The sequence below is a fragment of the Saimiri boliviensis genome, chromosome 14 (genome assembly GCF_048565385.1).
Source record: "Saimiri boliviensis isolate mSaiBol1 chromosome 14, mSaiBol1.pri, whole genome shotgun sequence".
Taxonomy (NCBI): Eukaryota; Metazoa; Chordata; class Mammalia; order Primates; family Cebidae; genus Saimiri; species Saimiri boliviensis.
In genome coordinates this window covers 71,576,864-71,597,503 of record NC_133462.1, presented here as the reverse complement: position 1 = coordinate 71,597,503, position 20,640 = coordinate 71,576,864, and the positions used below count along the sequence as shown (strand labels likewise).

The 20,640-nt window shown below is 39.9% G+C and overlaps 2 protein-coding genes and 1 pseudogene across 2 annotated transcripts in view; 1 reads left to right on the top strand and 2 right to left on the bottom strand.

Annotated features, from left to right (window-relative positions):
- Window positions 1-3,745, top strand: part of RAB3GAP2 (RAB3 GTPase activating non-catalytic protein subunit 2) — a 107,533-nt gene extending 103,788 nt beyond the window's left edge. The window contains exons 34-35 of the mRNA XM_039463429.2: window positions 56-214; window positions 404-3,745. Of these exons, the coding sequence (XP_039319363.1) occupies window positions 56-214; window positions 404-559 (315 nt within the window). The 3' untranslated portion in view covers window positions 560-3,745. The remainder of the gene's footprint in view (window positions 1-55; window positions 215-403) is intronic.
- Window positions 3,746-4,208: 463 nt separating this feature from the next.
- IARS2 (isoleucyl-tRNA synthetase 2, mitochondrial) overlaps window positions 4,209-20,640 on the bottom strand; it is a 63,992-nt gene continuing 47,560 nt past the window's right edge. Inside the window, exons 15-23 of the mRNA XM_003930336.4 lie at window positions 17,659-17,767; window positions 15,135-15,237; window positions 13,771-13,896; window positions 12,374-12,505; window positions 11,179-11,285; window positions 9,803-9,948; window positions 8,608-8,798; window positions 6,489-6,633; window positions 4,209-4,696 (exon numbers count right to left, since the gene is read on the bottom strand). Coding sequence (XP_003930385.1) covers window positions 4,554-4,696; window positions 6,489-6,633; window positions 8,608-8,798; window positions 9,803-9,948; window positions 11,179-11,285; window positions 12,374-12,505; window positions 13,771-13,896; window positions 15,135-15,237; window positions 17,659-17,767 — 1,202 coding nt within the window. The 3' untranslated portion in view covers window positions 4,209-4,553. The remainder of the gene's footprint in view (window positions 4,697-6,488; window positions 6,634-8,607; window positions 8,799-9,802; window positions 9,949-11,178; window positions 11,286-12,373; window positions 12,506-13,770; window positions 13,897-15,134; window positions 15,238-17,658; window positions 17,768-20,640) is intronic.
- On the bottom strand, window positions 14,775-14,869 carry LOC120361620 (small nucleolar RNA U13; annotated as a pseudogene).

Sequence of the window (20,640 nt, the reverse complement as noted above, 5' to 3'; positions counted from 1 at the left end):
TATAAACAAATGTGCTCACTGTGACTGTATTATTTCTCCATGTTCCTATCTTCAGGCCATTCTACAGGTTCATGACAAAGAAGTCCTTGCCTCTCAGCTGCTGGTGCTGACAGGGCAAAGGCTGGCTCATGCGCTTCTCCACACCCAGACGAAAGAAGGAATGGAGCTGCTTGCCAGGCTTCCACCCACACTGTGTACTTGGCTGAAAGCAATGGTCAGTACAATACAATGAGATCAGGCCACTGGATGTTTCCTTAAGTGCCTAGTTAATAACAGCCATGAAGAACATCTGACAAATTTAATTCACCTAGTTACAAAGAAAAGCATTTTTATGTAATAACTCTTAAGTCAGGAACAATTGTTTACTTGTCTATAATAGGTTATTTTTCTGTCCCATTTGCAGGACCCTCAGGATCTTCAAAACACTGAAGTGCCAATTGCAATAACAGCTAAACTAGTAAATAAAGTAATTGAGCTTTTACCGGAAAAACACGGGCAGTATGGTCTAGCCTTACACCTGATTGAAGCTGTGGAAGCCATATCTCTTCCTTCTTTATGACACTTACCTACTGGAAATGCTCTAAAATGATTAAACGTGAATTAGTGCATGGTTATTTTACATAGTAAGACCTGGAATTTCATGGGAAAAGTATGTCTTTTTTTTTTTTCCTTTTGTAAAAGAAATAAGAATATATACAACTTCTAAAAAGTGCAACCCTGGCTAAATTCTACTCCTTGGTTAATACTGAAGATAAAATATAAACAAATGTCAACTCTATTATAATTAATACAGATGTTTTACTGTTTATTTCTATTTCAAACACTTTGGTAGCTTTATTTAGTTAAACTTTGCTATTTAAAAAATGGTTATAATTTTTATGTTCTTATAAGATTCTATATTTCCTATCTAAAATGTTGTTGTAATCCAGTTTAAATGTGTTCATGTACAGTCCCCATCCGTAGAGTACAGAAACACCCACTCTCCTGTAGTAAATGTTGAGAAAACGCCTTTCTTGTCATGCTTCAAATCCCACACTGGGCTGCCACCAGGGAGTTCTGGAAACTGAAAGCTTCCTTTCCCAAAGGGTTTGCTGTTGCCATCAGAGGATGACAGTGCTTGAGGAGAAAGAATGGGTTCAAGACCATCATATTCGTCAGAATGGGGCACTGAATAGAACCCTTCACCTGTTGTACTTGCCAAAATTGAGAATCAGAGGTGCGTACGATGCAGCAAATTAATTACAATGTAAGTTAAAGATTTGCTTTTTGCCAAGTTCCAAAGTTGTATCCACATCAGGTGTCTGTAAAAATGTATTATCTTGTAAAACTCATGTTCAAAAAAAAATGGCAAAGATACTAAAAATTTTAAGTCCAACTTTATTTTTCCTACAAATGTTGAGAAATGCTTCTGGGATTTGCTAATGTTATCTGTCCTTGGGAACAGTATTGAAAAAACTGCTTAGTGATATTACAGCTTTAGCAAACCTACCTCATAGCTGGGATGAGAGGATAAAATACAACGAATTTTGTACCCTATAGTGCCTAGAGCAGTCCAAGTGCTAAATGCGTATTTACTGATTAAAACCAAACTATAGCTACTCGGGAGGCTGTGGTGAGAGGACTGCTAGAGCCCAGGAGTTTGAGGCCATCCTGGGCAACATAGCGAGACCCTGTCTCAAAAAAAAAAAAAAAAAAAGAAAAAACCAAATTAACCAAAACTCTGTAAAAGAGTGCTTTGAGCTCTACAAATACCAAGTATTTATTATGGTGTATTTTAGAATGTAGCCATACAGTGTAATTATTGGTATCTGTCATGGGTCACAATTGTTATTCATAGTAAGTCATTGTTTCTTCACTTTCCCTTAAGAAGCCAACTATAGTAATCATGCAAAGTTGAGAAGTATGTCCTTCAGGGATATAAAGTTTTCTTTAATCTGTTTCTTGACCTAAAAGAACACATCCAAACAAGAATTTAACTGGCTAAAATAATTACTGTTAAGTAACTGTGAAACTTAAAATCTTACAAGGTAAGCGTTTAAGACGTCTTGGGTATTTGGCATGGGGGCCTGTGAGTCTGACTGAGGCATACATTTTAGAGAGTAACAGCACTGGAAAGAGCTAGTCCAACCTCCCAGCCCCTGCTTGGGTCTCTGTTGCCCCAGCCAGATACATCCTAGAATTCTTGTAAACATACCTGGCTCTTAACAGTCACTTGTCATATGTGTTCTAAGAGATTAGTTCTTCCTGTGGTATTTTGCAAGTATGCTGAAAGTAGTATGGACTTAAGGAGGCTAGTCAAAGAAACTTGGAGTTATAGGCATTTTTATCCTCAATTCCATCATCACTTCGGGGAAAGGGGTGCTTATTAAGCATTATATAATAAAACTGGTTAAGCTTACTCTGGTAGAACAGACAATCAAATTTGGGGATTGCTGAGAATAATAAGCTGAAATATGGCTCACAGCATCCTAACACAAATAATTAAGACTCTAGTTGTATTTGTTATCCTAAAATTTTTCATAGAATTTTAAAATTGAATTCTGACTTGTATGGTTAAGAAAAGCAGTTAAATATTTTACTACTTATCAAGGGCTTTTAAAGTAAATAAATCTGATATGAAGAAAGGCAAATAAATACCTATGTAGATATTCTGTAATAACAAAGCCATAGATGATAAAGGAATTAGATTTTATGTAGAATGGGTGGTTTCTGAAACAAAAGTATGTGGCACTTACTGTAGTTATTGATGAGAAGCCAATAACCAGTAGCGTTTTCCTAGATATATACCCACCCTCACACAACTTTCTTCATTAATGTTAAATATGCATTTTATCTTATTGTGTAATGCTGAAGGAAAACAGTGTTCAAATAATCATAACGTCTACATTACAGGTTGTGTTTAGATGTAGACCTAGAGAGGCCAGGGAAAATGTAGATAAAGAGATGCATAGCACCAAGCTTCTAAATGCTTCGTAACAGGCATCCCCAAACTACGGCCCATGGGCCGCATGCGGCCCCCTGAGGCCATTTATCCGGCCCCCTGCCGCACTTCAGGAAGGGGCACCTCTTTTATTGGTGGTCAGTGAGAGGAGCACAGTATGTGGCGGCCCTCCAACGGTCTGAGGGACAGTGAACTGGCCCCCTGTGTAAAAAGTCTGGGGACGCCTGCTTCTTACTATTGCAAAAAGAAAAAGTTTTACGTTTATTATAAAAATTCATCTATGGTCAAAGTAAACACTGTTACATTTAAATTGCTATTTTAAAACAATTGCAATCTAAAGTTAAAAATCTGAGATTTAATAATACTAGACTTACATTGAATATAATGTTCATTTAGAAGTTGCTGTGGTCCATTTGATTTATAAGAGATAAAATATTTTTACAGTACACTATAGCTACAGCGAGAGCCCTCTCTCACCCTGATAGGAATGGGTTTGCTGGGTGTCTACAAGTTAGATTCCTGCTGAATAGAATTAGCCATCCTTAAAAGATTTTGATCCAATACTGAATTGTTTATAAAATGCTTTCTCTATTGTAATGTACTGTAAGTAGTGAAATTCTGTATATACTGCTATTTTCTGTCCATTGTTGTGAACTTATGTACATTGTTGTGAACTTATGTACATTAGTGAAATAAATTTTCAGCTTTCATGTTGTTTCCTAAACATTCATAAATAGAAGTATTAAGAGATTTCTTCTTGAGTAACAAATTTGGTCCTTCCCTTCCTTCCTCCTCCTCCCTCCTTTTTTTTTTTTTGAGATGGAGTTTCCTTCGTGTGGCCCAGGCTGGAGTGCAATGGCGTGATCTCAGCTCACTGCAACCTCCACCACCCAGGTTCAAGTGATTCTCCTGCCTCAGCCTCACAAGTAGCTGGAATTACAGGTATGTGCCACCGCACCCGGCTAATAGCGTATTTTTAGTAGACATGAGGTTTCTCTGTGTTGGTCAGGCTGGTCTCAAACTCCAACCTCAGGTGACCTACCTGCCTCAGCCTCCCAAAGCGCTAGGATTACAGATGTGAGCCCCACCGCATCCAGCCAGTGATTATTTTCTTTCTAATCCAACCCCAAAAACTAGCTATTCTGAAAAGTTTGATGTTTACTAGTGGGAAGAATAAAAGGACTCTTCACCTCCTGGAAACACATCTCTGCCATTCCCTTTCAAAACTATACTTTACGCAATATTTACTTCTGCCAACATCAGTCAGTACTTTTCCAGAATGCCTTTATTTTCAGATATCATAGAATTTAAATAGAGTCAAAAGATATGTATAAAATATAAAACATTTTCTGCTCAACCATATTTGAAGATAAGCTAAATACATGTCTATGTTACACACACACACACTTTTTTTTTCTCCATATATATATACATAATTCTTTCTGTAGTTACAGGAAATACTTCTTTTATAATTCTGATTTTGACCCTCATCCTCCACTGTTGACTCATCCACTCATTACCTAAATCTTGGATTTCTTTCCCAATATTGTAAATCTGTCTAAACTTCTAGTCAGTACTGTCAGGAGGTTCTTGCTCAGGTGAGCTATTAATACTATTTTCCACTGACAGCTTCTGTACATCGAGGACACAGTGTATCTGAAGATTCCGCTGTATACTTCCAACAACGAGGGCATTTTTCTTTGGTAGTTGGCATGACAATTACTTTATAGGAAGACTCTTCACGAATATCACCACCTATAAAAAATACATGAAGAGTGTTTCTCGTAGGCATTCAACTTGTATCACTGTGTCTTCACTGGTTTAGCAGAGGCCTCTCTTTCAAGTTCTCCATCCTGCTTTGGTAAAGCTTGTTAGACACTTCCCCGTTTGCCCCATTACATAGCCAAGAGAATGGGATCATACAACTCAACAACTGAAGAGAGCTGAGGAGTTGGAGACCCCATCACTCTGAGACTAACTGACAAATATCCAAGTCACTGACATCTACTCAGGCAGAGCAGACTTTCTAGCTATTTAATCTGCATATAGTTCTGATTAATGATGCTGCCTCTCCAGCTACATACTTAACTAAGAATGTTTAAAAGCCAAATTACAGTGACAACTACAGTGTCCTTACTCAAAATTTCTCATGGGACAGAAGGAACCAAAAGTATCTCCACAATTAATACTCTTAGACCTCAAATTGATAAAAATATAAAAGTAAATTATTTTCTAGTCATTGTACAAAGAGTATATAAACATTACATGGCCAGGTGCAGTAGCTCACGCTGAGCACTTTGGGATGCCAAGGCAGGTTGATCACCTGAGGTAAGGAGTTCGAGACCAGCCTGGCCAAAATCGTGAAACCCTGTCTCTACTAAAAATACAAAAATTAACCGGATGTGGTGGCGGGCGCTTCTAATCCCAGCTACTTGGGAGGCTGAGGCAGGAGAATCGCTTGAACCTGGGAAATGGAGGTTGCACTGAGCTGAGATAGTACCATTGCATTCCAGCCTAGGCAACAAGAGCGAAATTGTGTTGCAAAAAAAAAAAAAAACAAACAAACAAAAAAGGCCGGGTGTAGTGGCTCACATGTGTAATCCCAGCTCTTTTAAGAGGTTGAGGCAGGCAGATCACAAGGTCAGGAGTTCGAGACTAGCCTGGCCAACATAGTGAAACCCTATGTCTGCTAAAAATACAAAAAACATGTCAGGCATGTTGGCATGCACCTGTATTCCCAGCTACTGGGAAGGCAGGAGAATTGCTTGAACCTGGGAGGCAGAGGTTGTGGTGAGCTGAGATCATGCCATGGCACTCCAGTCTGGGCCACAGAGCGAGACTCAGTCTCAGGAAAATAAAATTACAAAAAATAAATTAAGCCAGAACTTTTACTACATGGTCTATGGTGCCACGCCCAAATTTGAACTGATGCCTGTAAGTTAACTTCCCATCTCTTGGTACCCGAAAGCTATGAAAAATGCAAGTAGCATAAACTTTGCCAAGATACCTGCTTATTTTTCTTTATTAATGCAACTCAACCTCCACCAATGAAGATGAACCAGGTTGACTTTTTAAATCTTCTATAAAACAAGTATCTACAAAATGCTTCCTTATGACACACTATTGTTAGAATGTGCTCAACAAAACTTCCTCCTTAACCCCTCACAAGAATGGCTAACTCTTTTAATCTGGGGTATACGTAACAGGAAATTTCTGCATCAACACTGAGGAATGGTGGGCAGGACTGCGCCAGTACTGGGGTACTAGGTATCAAAGCAGGGGGACACAAGGGAAATGGGAGCAAGTCAGACTAACATAAACCTCACATACAATACCAATATTTATTCAAAGGACAGAAAGTCTTTCTTCCGTCCCTAGCCCTCAGTTCCCAAGATCATCAGATAAGAGAGTTTTATTATTTCCATAGAAGGATGTATTCTAAGTATATAACTGACTTTAGAATAAATCTAGTTCACTGAAAAGTTGGAGATGGCTTATAATTATTCAGTTCTCCAGATGTTACTTGTTATTTTCATGTCCTTCTTACCTTCTAAGTTGATGAGGAATTTCCCTTTAAGCTCAATTACATCTGCAGTCATCTCTCGTGGTTCCTGAGCCAGTAAAGTTGTCTCAGAAGCCATCATTAATTCATTCAACTGAGAGGTGCTGGAAGTCTCTTCAGACTGCAGCATCTGGAAGGAAGCATGTGAAAGTTACAGTTTAGGTTAAATTTTTACCATAAACTGAGGTTAGAAAAAGAGACACTATAAAATCTCATGTTTAGAGAGGAACCCTTTGGTAAACCGTTGCATCCTGAGCAAACACCATTAAATGCATCAAGCCTAATTATCATAAAAGGTTTTAACTAAAGATTTCCATCAACAGTATTTATTGAGAATGCCAGGCACTTCACTTTGCTAGATCCTAAAATGTTTCTTATTTCAATTTGTCACACACAAAAAGCCTGTATGGTGTTTATTGTACTAACTTTACAAATGAAGAAACAAGCAAAGAGAGGTTAACTTGCCCAGGTTTCTCAACTGCAAGTCAAGCCCTGGTCTGTCAGCCTCAAAGCCTTTATTTTTTCATGTATCACTGGGGGAGGGGCTAAAATACTGTCTCAACAAGGGCCTGCTTTTGTAATGTATAGTGATCGTGGCAATCTAAACAATATGCAGAATGCTTCTGAAGTAGACCAAATTTGTCTGATAAACACATTTTTCACTGTAATTTTGATCTTCAAAGTGAGTTTTAAGCTAACCAACACAGACATTCCTTTAAAAAATTAAAGCCCATGAGAAGAAACAGGAGACTCAAAGAGATTAATTTGGTTTTAACAAGTTGATGCAATTAGTAATGGATAGAATCACCACTCCACCTGAGAGCTACTTGGTATGATTCCTAAGGAAAATACATCCAAAACAATTTTCAGTTTATTAAAAAGACTGAAGTCAAAGGAAACAAACTACAAACATAGTATGTAGGAAAAAAAGCCAGGACTGGGCTGTGTTACCCTGGCTAGATCACAGCTTAAGCAGGCCTCACTTCCTCACCTGCAAAATAGAGAGCTTCCCAAGTTTACTTTTTTTTTTTTTTGGAGACAAGAGTTTCACTCTTGTTACCCAGGCTGGAGTGCAATGGCGCGATCTCGGCTCACCGCAACCTCTGCCTCCTGGGTTCAGGCAATTCTCCTGCCTCAGTCTCCTGAGTAGCTGGGATTACAGGCACGCGCCACCATGCCCAGCTAATGTTTTGTATTTTTAATAGAGACGGGGTTTCACCATGTTGACCAGGATGGTCTCGATTTCTTGACCTTGTGATCCGCCCGCCTCGGCCTCCCAAAGTGCTGGGATTACAGGCTTGAGCCACCGCGCCCAGCCCCAAGTTTACATTTTAAAATGTGAACATCTTATTATACCTACTAGCTATTTCAAACTCAAATCTTAATCAGGCTAATTACATCATTGAACATTTAAATTGACTTACCAAACAAAATGAGATGGGTATTTTTTGAAACCTGACACTAACAAAACTTTTTAAAAATACATTCATTGCTGATTCTCTTCTTAAGCATTTAGACTAGAAAAAAAATCACATCATTATGTTAAGCTATAAACCAATCTGGCCAATCAACCCCTAAAAATCCCAAGAAGACAAGTATGATGGCACTTCTGGAAATAAAAATAGGATAAGTGCTTTGAAATATATGTGGTAACTTGCTGGACAAAGTGAATTTTCTTCAGATCTCACAAAATAAAAATGGAAACTTTTTGGGTTTGTTTTAATTCTGGTTTAGATGGATGAAATTCTCAGGAAACCAGATCCTTAATACAAAATTCCCCATCTTTATATATTCAAAGTCGACTGCAATCAGTTTATGTCACCTATCTTTTAAATAGTCCTGAGGCCTTTCATTTGAAACAGAACTTTATACCTTTCCTGTTCCTACAGAGTGACATGTACATGTTACATGCACAGAACATGTTTTATGACATGGAAAAGAACACAGTGAGGTAGGAAACAAAGAATCAGCGATATCAGGATTAGAAGACAGAAAACCTAATTTCTAAATTTTTTTTTTTAATTTAGACACATTTTTAAAAGTAAATTTTAGGCAAAGCTCTATGATACTAATCCCATTTCAAAAGGTACATACTGCTGCATACCTCTATTATCTCAAAAAGCAGTCCTGGTTCTATCACAATGATGACCCTGTACTCAGCTGCATTTTTGCCAGGGATGCTTCCGAGAAATGAATCTCGCATTGCACATGCACTCTCCACAGCTTCTTCCAACCCAGGCTTCTTCCAGATAGAACTGGTACTGATCCACCCAGTACGGAAAACACTCTTGGGCTCTTCAGAACAACAAAAACAGTCAACTCCTTTACATACATCCTAAACTGCATATGAAGCTCTAACCATTAAATATTTACCATTAATGGGAAATAAGAATTGTTATTCATGGTAATCAAGTGATTAAATATGGAGCCATCCTAATTATTTACAAAACATTTATATCAGCGTTGGAAAACATTTGTTACATTTAAACAAAAGAGAAAATATGTAAGATCTCTAAGAAAAAAAAGGATGCTTAGAAAAAATAGAAATATCCCAATATTAACAGCTATCAGTACTAAGATTATAAGTGACTTCCCCCTCTTTCTACACTTCTATAGTTGCTTATTTTTATAAACTTAATACAATCAGAAGAAAACCACCATCATAAAATATTCACTAAAAGGCACCATATTTTGTTTCAATAAAACCTAAAATATATTTCAGAACCTTTTTTGTTTTTGAGACAGTCTCACTCTGTCGCCCAGGCTGAAGTACAATGGCATGACCTCAGCTCACTGCAACCTCCACCTCCCAAGTTCAAGCGATTGTCCTGCCTCAGCCTCTCAAGTAGCTGGGATTACAGGCGCATGCCACCACACCCAGCTAATTTTTGTATTTTTAGTAGAGATGGGGTTTCACCGTATTGGCCTGGCTAGTTTTGAACTCCTGACCTCAAGTGATCCGCCTACCTCAGCCTCCCAAAGTGCTAGGATTACAGGTGTGAGCCACCGCACCCAGCCATTTCAGATCATTTATAAAGGTATTTAAGAAAAAAAGTGATTTCTTGATACTGTCAAGCGGCTAATACATTTCAGAAAGCACTGCAGATGTCAAGGTCATTGTGAAATTTACCCTGCTCCTCTACAAACAGGTACAGACACAAACACATGAGCAAGACACACTGTGTCACAGGGCAGTCACTGTAGATGGGTAAGTGCCCTTATATGAAGGAGATAAAATCAGAAGTTGCACCTTTATCAGGAATCTTTCTCATTAAGAGAATAAATCAAGTATTCCTTACCTTTAATAAAAGGTATGTGCTGGAACACCTCTTCAGCCAGGTGAGGAAGAATGGGAGCAAAAGAACGAACTATTACATCCAAAATTTCAACTAATGCAGTCTGACAAGAGCGTCGTTTGGGGTCATTTTCCTTTTCACAATAAAGCCTGAACAAGAACAATTCATTCAGCAGTTGACAACACTTTATACATATGGTCACCAAGATAGGACCTGCCTCAGGTTGACTTTATGCGTAGTGGCTAATCCTATGGCTCTAATCATCTTCTGTTTAAAGGATACAATACACTCTCCTACAATTTTACTCCGTCCAGGTGTACCCACCTCCTCGAAAGCACTCATGGCTATGCTCTATCCCCTGTTTTTCAGGTGGATGACAACTAGAGTCTAGACGACTGTACTAAAGGACTATGAATACATTAGTTGATGGTATTTAACATGTGGTTAATGCTGTTAGTGTTTTAAGGGAAGGAGTGTTTAAGAGAGGGAGTTATAATCCCTATGTGCAAGGTCCTTGGGGTGCTGACAGGCTGAGGCTAACACCTCAGACTGGACTCATTACCATAAAGACAGGACCGTCACCTGCACACTGGAGCAACAAATGAAGCCTGTGGCATCCAGCCCTCTTCTACAAGGATGCTGCTAACATTGTACGCTGTCACCATATAGTTGTACATATACCTCTCTCTCTTCCCCTCAGGATTTGAGAACTCTGGAGAACAAGCATTATGTTCATCATCTGATACCAGCAGTGATTAGTTTTTGAACTTTATCAAGCACAGGGTTAAGCACGTTATTGCTTTTCCTTCTCAATCACGAGGTATTATTATACTCATTTTACAGATGAAGGAGGAGATTACAGAAGTTGCCCCAGATCATAAATCTAGGAAGCAGGAGGGCAAACCTTTATACTCAGGCTTGACTCCAGAGCCCAATCTGAACTGCACAACACCGCCCACCTTGCTCATCACTGTATCCCCGATGTTTGCCAAACAGAGTAGACACTCAAGAAATAGCTGTTGAGGTTTTTGTTGTTGTTGTTTTTTGAGACGGGGTCTCGCTCTGTCACCTCTGTCTCAAATAAGACGGGGTGCTGACTGCAGGGGCACACTCTGGGCTCACTGCAACCTCCACCTCCCAGGTTCAAGTGGTTCTCGTTCGTCTGTCTCCTGAGTAGCTGGGATTACAGGCATGCGCCACCATGCCCAACTAATTTTTGTATTTTTAGTAGACATAGGGTCTGCCACGTTTGCCAGGTTGGTCTCAAATTCCTGGCCTCGTGTGATCCACCCTCCTCAACTTCCCAAAGTGCTGGGGTTACAGGTGTGAGCCACCGCGTCTGGCCATTGTTAAGCATTTTAATATTTAATCATACATACCTATCTTTGATTATACTGAAATAAAAGTTAGAGAGTTCTCTGGTATAAAATGTCTGTAACAGCCGAACCACTTTTCCAAAATCATATTGTTTGTATAATTCAGTAATCTAGGGAACAAAGCCAAAATAAATTTGGAAGCTGAGACAGGCAGATGAAAATGTAAGTCATCACAAGCAAAATATGCTCCTTTCAAAAAGACATTTCAAAGAAACAACTACAAAACTGGCAATATGCAAGAACTCCTGGAAATCTTCCAAGTGTCATTTCTGGAAAACACATTTGATTATACTCAGAAAATACTATTTTACTCTGAGAACTATGAAAGAACATTAACCAAGAATGAGATTTTAAATGATAAAATCACACCATTTTTGCAACAGCAAATAGTGGAAGTTACCAACAGTTCATTAGTGTTCCCTCATTTATGCCTCATTTATTTTTGATTTGGGCAAAACTGATGTGTACATCTCTAACTTAAGGGCACACTAATACAAACACAATTCCAGTTGTGAGAAAACAATTTTTTTTTAAAGGGTCTCGCTCTGTCAATCAGGATAGAGTGCAGTAGCACAATCACATCTCACTGCAGCCTCAAAACCCTGGGCTCAAGCGATCCTCCTGCCTCAGCCTCCCGAGGAGCTTGGGACTACATGCACCCACTAATATGCCCAGCTAATTTTTAAAAGTTTTGTAGACATGGGTTCCTGCTCTGTTGCCCAGGCTAGTCTTGAACTCCTGGCCTCAAGCAAAGTGTGAGATTCCACACCCAGCCAGAAAACACAAATTATTTAAGTCTATGTAAAAATGAGCAAGTATCTTATGAGACACAGAGGAATAGTCGTTTTGGTTATTTCCAGACTTTGTTATGAGGAGCACATCTGCAGATAAATAAGTATTAACTCCACTTTATTTCTTCTTGTTGGAGAAATAGAGCTAATTGTGAGAGAGAAATCTGAGCTGAGGGGAAGTCTGGATGTATTTCTCTAATCTTTTGAGAAACTCGAAAGATCTGGTAAAACACTTTATACCTAAGGCCAACCTGGGAATGTGTGAAATTTAGCAAGGGTAACTTTTTCAGGAGTGCAATAGTTACTATTTCCAGCAAGGTTTGTTCACTACTCAGATAAAACTAAAATGTTAACACACAACAGTACTGATATTTCTAGTTTCCAAAAGTTTATTAGTTTATATTTACCTTGTTTGCCAAATCCTGCAGTAAGTGTAGCATATATTGGTCTATGACGTACATATCATTAACAGGGATGGAATCGGTTTCTGGGTTGAAATCAGCCACATTTCCCAAAAGGAAGCGGAGTGTATTCCTAAGCTATTCATAAGAAGAAAAAATACGCAGTTAAAAACACTTAATGGTACCTTCACTTTTCACTGAGAAGTTATTTTATTACTCTGTACTTAAGTTGGAGTCATCCAACTCTTGTCACTTTCTTAATGGGGTACTTTTATTATCATCCCAAATAAGACTACAAATGCAAAAAAAACAAAAAATACACAACAAACTCTTATTCCAATAGCCCAGTTACAGAAACAACCACTGGATTTTAGGGCAAATCACCTTTCAGTAGCCCAGTTTATTCATGTGTGTAGGTCAGACAACGTTACTTCACTTGCTTCACAGGTGAAAATACAGATACATGGAAAAATGTGAAAGGTTATTGAGTGCATAAAAGTATAAAAAATTAATGTAATCTATACTCTGCTATATTACATTTTATATACTGTATTAATAAAATATAAAGATATTATATACAAATTATATAAAATTACCAGTATTACTACTGTTTTGAAACAAATAAATTAACACAGGTTTTGTTTTGTTTTGTTTTCTGAGACAGTCTCACTGGTGCCCAAGCTGGAGTGCAGTGGTGCAGTAAGTGATGCAATCTCGGCTCACTGAAACCTCCACCTCCAGGGTTCAAGCGATTCTCCTGCCTCAGCCTTCCAAATAGTTGGGACTACAGACATGCGCCACCATGCCCAGCTAATTTCTGTATTTTTAGTAGAGATGGGGTTTCACCATGTTGGCCAGGCTGGTCTCAAACTCCTGACCTCATGAACTGCCTGCCTCGGCCTCCCAAAGTGCTGAGATTACAGACATGAGCCACCGCACCTGGCCAACACAGAAGATTTTTTAAAGTTCACAATATATGGAGAACTCATTTTCTTTCGGTTTTTTACAGTGCCAAACAAAATGTGTCTCATTTTTTTTTTTTTTTTTTTTGAGACGGAGTTTCGCTCTCGTTACCCAGGCTGGAGTGCAATGGCGCGATCTCGGCTCACCGCAATCTCCGCCTCCTGGGTTCAGGCAATTCTCCTGCCTCAGCCTCCTGAGTAGCTGGGATTACAGGCACGTGCCACCATGCCCAGCTAATTTTTAGTATTTTTAGTAAAGACGGGGTTTCACCATGTTGACCAGGATGGTCTCGATCTCTTGACCTCGTGATCCGCCCGCCTCGGCCTCCCAAAGTGCTGGGATTACAGGCTTGAGCCACCGCGCCCGGCCTGTGTCTCATTTTTTAAAACAATGATTTGGTAAAGTTGTCATTTAGAAACAGGAAGAATAATGGTTCTAACCTTGCTAATATCATCTCTGGCAGCATTGAGCACAGATGGGCCAATTGTAACTTCAGTGAAGACATTGGACTCGGCTACCCACCAGCGAAGGACGTCGGCACCATAGGGAGGCTCTTTGCTTTGATCCTTTTCATTGAGGAAGAAAATATAAACAGAATGGCTTTCAATTCCAATTAGCTGAACCAATGTTTTACGTAAAGCTCCTATTCAGAAATTTTTGAGCACAATATAAATATAAACTATATTAGCACTGTAATGAAATAAGGGCTAACAATCTCAAATTAGGCTGTGTCTTAAAACTGGAAAAAGAAAGAACGTGCTCTACAGATGCTAATACCTAACCTCCTCCCGGGTCATGTCTGTTTCCAGCCACCACAGCTGGTGGTTAGACACACAGCAGTGCCGGGGAGGTCTCTATGAGGGAGGGAGGGGAAGGCCTGCTTTTCCTTTCACTATTTCCTAGCAACTCTGTACACAAAACAATGATTACAGGATATCAGGAGGGCACTAACAAGCCACAGGAGTTAAAAAAGTGAAAAACCAGCCGGGCGCGGTGGCTCAAGCCTGTAATCCCAGCACTTTGGGAGGCCGAGGCGGGTGGATCACGAGATCGAGAGATCGAGACCATCCTGGTCAACATGGTGAAACCCCGTCTCTACTAAAAATACAAAAATTAGCTGGGCATGGTGGCGTGTGCCTGTAATCCCAGCTACTCCGGAGGCTGAGGCAGGAGAATTGCCTGAGCCCAGGAGGCGGAGGTTGCGGTGAGCCGAGATCGCGCCATTGCACTCCAGCCTGGGTAACAAGAGCGAAACTCCGTCTCAAAAAAAAAAAAAAAAAAAAAAAAAAGTGAAAAACCCCCAAATTGTTAGCAACCTCAGATTTGATGTACATTTAAGACCTGCTTTAACGTGTGTAATTTCCAACAATAATGAAATGTGCATTTAGAAGTTGCAATCCCATTTTTTCTGTTATTTCCATTTAACTATACACTTTTTTTTCCACGTCAGACAGTAATGTGCTAACAAGGTTTGAGGGAGGCACACCTCACATAACACTGTGAAAACCGGATCATCACGCTTAGAAATCACAAAAGGATTGATTTTCCTATAGTCCTACACATTGTAAAACCTCTCAGACAATTAAAAAAGAAACAGCGTGGGTTGGGAACTAACTGGAGTCAGACCTGAAATGAGTTAAAAGGGCCCAATCCCGGCCTCTGCCTTTTTCATTAAAATCATGTGTTACTTGAGAGTGTAAAGGATAGTTTTTATTTTTACACTGACGTAACTATATTAAGGGCTCTGGCTGCCAATTTAAGACCCTTAAAACGAAAATAAAATATATTTTAGAGAATCACCTACTTGTCCTCCATTAATGACAACATCAGGATTAATGACATTCCCAAGAGACTTGGACATCTTTTCTCCCTTTTCTCCAAGGGTAAATCCATGAACAACCACTGTCCTAAGGGGACAAATCAGCTATTTTAATGATAAACACAATCATAACTATCTTTTTGAAGATTATATATAGCTTAAAAAGAATATCTAAGTTTGACACAAAAATGTGATTTTTTCTTGACCAACTATGGATGAAACTTTTTCATTTTTTTTTTTTGAGATGGAGTCTCACTCTTGTTGCCCAGGCTGGAGTGCAGTGGCACAATCTCGGCTCACTGCGACCTCTGCCTCCCAGGCTCAAGTGATTCTCCTGCATCAGCCTCCCAAGTAGCTGGGATTACAGATGCCCACCACCAGGCCCCACTGATTTTTGTACTTTTAGTAGAGACAGAGTTTCACCACATTGGTCAGGCTTGTCTCGAACTCCTGACCTCAGGTGATCCGATCACCTCGGCCTCCCAAAGTGCTGGGATTACAGGCATGAGCCACTGCACCTGGCCGAAACCTTTCCTTAAAAGTCAAATTTGGCTGGGTATGGTGGCTCATGCTTGTAATTCCAACATTTTGGGAGACCCAGGCAGGCAGATCGCTTGAGGCCAAGAGTTTGAAACGAGCCTGACCAACATGGTTGAAGCCGTCTCCACTAAAAATACAAAAATTAGCTGGGTGTGGTGGTATGTGCCTATAGTCCCAGCTACTTGGCAGGCTGAGGCACGAGAATCACTTGAACCCAGGAGGCAGAGGTGGCAGTGAGCTGAGATCTCGCCGCTGCACTCCAGCATGAGTGACAGACTAAGACTCCATCACAAAAAATAAAAATTAAAACAAAACTAAAAGACTCATTCATAGCTCATGTATCACAATGGTTAAATCGTAAACTCTACTTAAAGGAAAATTTTAGATATTTTAGTCACTAAACAGATTATTTTCTGAGCTTCTGCTATGTACTGATTTTTATCATTAAAACTCACTAAGTTGGAAATAGAAAACTACAGAGACAGAAAGCAGACCAGTGGTTGCTGGGGGCCCAGCATGGGAGTGGAGATTCTCACAAACGGACATGAGAAAACATTTTAGTGTGTTGGAAATTTTATAAAACCTTTGGCGGTAATAGTGGAAAAACTATATAATTCATGAAAAATCAAAATAATTTTTAAAATGAAAAAAACAGGAAAAGGTATGTCTTAAAAAGAGCAGATTATCATCTCAAAATTATTTTTCAAAAGATAATTTGAAAAAAACAGGATGTGCCCATCTATTGGTCTTTAAAAGTATGTTAAGAAACAAAAACATGTAAAAGGGCCAGGCGTGGTGGCTCCCGCCTGTAATCCCAGCATTTTGGAAGGCTCAGTGGGTGGATCACTTGAGGTCAGGAGTTCGAGACCAACCTGGCCAACATGGTGAAACCCCATCTCTACTGAAAAAAAAACAAAAAAAACAAAAATTAAGCCAGGCATGGTGGCATGCACCTGTAACTCCAGCTACTTGAGAGGCTGAGGCAGGAGAACCGCTTGAACCTGGGAGACAGACTGCAGTGAGCCAAGATTGCGCCACTGCACTCCAGCCTAGGCAACAGAGCAAGACTCCATCTCAAAACAAAAATAAAAACAAAAAACATGTAAAATGCTCTGGGATAGGTTTTCATCATAAGAGAGCCAAAATCTTAAGCTAAGCTATTTAGGAATCCTTCTGATTCATATTTTCACTCATGTGTTTGAAAAAGTATTATGTACTAAATAGGAATCCCTAATTTAATAAAATTAACGAAAGCAATTGTTTCGGTTCATTAGTCACTGTGAATATTACAAATATAAAGGACATCTGCACTCAGGCTGTCTTCTATCAACTTCAAATATCCTTCACTACATTCCTCCTGGTCAAATGTTACCACAGGTCAAGGTCTAGTGCTAGGCCAGGCATGGTGGCTCATGCCTATAATCCTACCACTTTGGGAGCCCAAGGCAGGAGGACTGCTTCAGGCCAGGAGTTTGGAACCCGAAGAGGCAATGGGAGGAGAACCCATCTCTAAAAGAAAAACTAAAAATCAGTCAGGTGTGGTGGTGCATGTCTGCAGTCCCAGCTACTCAGGAGGCTGAGGCAGGAGGACTGCTTGAGCTTAGGAGTGGGGAGGCTGCAACGAGCTCTGACCACACCATTGCACTCCAGCCTGGGTGACTGAATGAGGTCCTTTCTCAAAAACAAAACAAAACAAAACAAAACAAAACCAACTACCTAGGTTCCCCCAACGACTGCAGTCAATGCTGACTTTTTCCTCTAGGAGTAATGATCTACTTCGCATTGACAAGACACTTTGGTGTTGCCTCCTTTTTCCTTTCTCTTTTTCTTTCTGCAAATTCTTATTTGTTTTAATGAACAGGAGACTGTAAGCAATCAAGAGTGGTGCCTTATCATCTCTATAGTACTCAGCACAGCGCTTCACACACGGGCAGGCACTCAGCAGGTTGGTTCAGGTGTAAATACTTACTTATAAGGTGCTTTCTTCCTTGCTGCCACACTTGTTAATAGGGAAGACTGAAACCAACCCCCAAGCTGGTCTTTTCCTTCCAAGTACAAATCTGCTCTTTGGTCAGGACCTCAAAATTAAATATTAGAAGAAAACAATCCCAGAAATTTACATTAATTAAAACAGAAAAAGAAGATACTTATTAATAACAATTAGTGGAGAGGAAAAGAAGTAACTTTAAAATACAGAAAACTGGCAAATGTCACCTTAACCTAGCAAGTGACCAGTTATACATCACCAGCAGTAATGGGACAGAGAGGGATCACATGACTTCTGAAATAATGCATTGAAAAAAACACAGTATCCTTTCTGTGATATTCCCACATAAAATTTGTAACCTAAATCTAATCATGATGATGCATCCCACAAACCCAGAGATAATCTACAAAATAAACCTGTACCTGCATGAACCTCAAGGTCCTGAAAGACACAGAACTACAGACATGACAATTCAATGTAACATGTGATCTCAGATTAGATCTTGGGTCCTTTTTCCAACCCCTTTCCATAAAGGATGTGATTGGGTAAAACTGAGTAAGTTCTATAGGTAGTTAACAGCAAGGAATCAATGTTAGTTCTCTAATTTGATATCTATGTTGGTTATATAAGAGACTATCCATGTTTTTGAGAAATATACACTAAAATATTGAGATAAAAGATGCATTTTTTTTCCTATACATATACATACATAGAAAGGATACAGAAAGCAAATGTAAGCCGGGCGCGGTGGCTCACACCTGTAATCCCAGCACTTTGGGAGGCTAAGGTGGGTGGATCACCTGAGGTTGGAAGTTCGAGACCAGCCTGACCAACATGGAGAAACCCCATCTCTACTAAAAATACGAAATTAGCAAGTGTGGTAGAACATGCCTGCAGTCCCAACTACTCGGGAGGCTGAGGCAGGAGAATCGCTCGAACCTGGGAGGCAGAGGCTGCAGTGAGCTGAGATCACACCTTTACACTCCAGCCTGGGTAACAAGAGTGAAACTCCATCTCAAAAAAAAAGAAGAAGAAGAAAGCAAACATAGTAAAATATTAACATTAACAGTGGGAAATCTAGATGAAGAGCTTGCTGTAATTCTTTATAATACTTTATGACTTTTCAAAATAAAAAGGTTTTCAAAAAAAAGTAACATGAGGTCTTTGAGAAGGATTACATCCATATTTTAAATCTATACTCACAACTCTCAAAGCCCCCATAATCCCTTTTATTTATAAAATTATGATTTGTCCTTATATCCTAAGATTGAAGATTTAGTGTTGTAATCCTTATGTAAAAAAGATTACCTGAGTGAAGGTGGGGAGACAAAATTTAAATAACTGAATCAAGCCAATTCAATTGCACCAATATTCCTGAGCACTTATTATACAGCAGGCATTGTGTTAGAGCCTGGGGAAATCTGGACTCTGCCTTCTTGGAGCTGACAGCTAGTGGGAGAGATTTTATGTTAAGCAAGAAATAACTGTGAGGGGCCGGGTGCGGTGGCTCACGCCTGTAATCCCAGCACTTTGGGAGGTAGAGGCTGGCAAATCACCTGAGGTCAGGAGTTTGAGACCAGCCTGACTAACATGGTGAAACCCCATCTCTACTAAACTACAAAAATTATAGATGGGCGTGGTGGTGGGCACCTGTAATCCCAGCTACTCGGGAGGCTGAGGCAGGAGAATCACTTGAGCTGCAGAGGCAGAGGTTGCAGTGAGCTGAGACTGTGCCATTGCACTCCAGCCTGGGCAACAGAGCAAGACTGTCTCAAGAAAAGAAAAAAAAAGAAAAGAAATAACTGTGATGGGTGTTACCAAGGGGAAAATAGAGGGTTTAACCTAGCCTGTGTAGCCAGTAAAGTCTGAGATAATATAAAAAAGGTAAACACATATGCAGTGAAAACAAATCTTTAGCTTGACTAAGAAGACAGAAAAGAAGATCCAAATAAACAAAATCAGAAAAGAAAAAGGAGACATACAACAGATACCACAGAAATACAAAGGATCATCAGAGACTATTATAAACAAATGTACACTAACACACTGGGAAACCTGGAGGAAATGGATAAACCTCGGGACACATTCAACCTACCAAGATTAAACTGAGAAGAAACAAAATAAGGAGCAACCAGACTGAATCAGTAACAAAACGTCTCCCAACAAAGAAAAGTCCAGGACCGAGGCCGGGCGCGGTGGCTCAAGCCTGTAATCCCAGCACTTTGGGAGGCCGAGGCGGGTGGATCACGAGGTCGAGAGATCGAGACCATCCTGGTCAACATGGTGAAACCCCGTCTCTACTAAAAGTGCAAAAAATTAGCTGGGCATGGTGGCACGTGCCTGTAATCCCAGCTACTCAGGAGGCTGAGACAGGAGAATTGCCTGAGCCCAGGAGGCGGAGGTTGCGGTGAGCCGAGATCGCGCCACTGCACTCCAGCCTGGGTAACAAGAGCGAAACTCCGTCTCAAAAAAAAAAAAAGAAAAGAAAAGTCCAGGACCACATGGCTTACTGCTGCATTCTACCAAATACATAAAGAACAACAATTCTAGGCCGGGTGTAGTGGCTCACGCCTGTAATCCAAGCACTTTGGAGGCCAAGGTGGGCAGATCACCTGAGGCCAGGAGTTTAAGACCAGCCTGACCACCATGGTGAAACCCTGTCTTAAAAAATAAAAATAAAAAATAAAAGAACAACAATTCTGCTCAAACTACTCCAAAGAATTGAAGAGGAGGAACCTCTTCTTAAATCACTGTATAAAGCCAGCATTACCTTGATACCAAAACCAAAGACACAACAAAAAAGAAAACTACAAGTCAATATCTCTGTTGAACAAAGACACAAAAATCCTCAACAAAATAGTAGCAAACTGAATCCAATGGCACATCAAAAATATAACAGAGCAGGAGTCAGTAGCTCACACGTATAATTCCAGCTACTTAGGAGGCTGAGGCAGAACTGCTTGA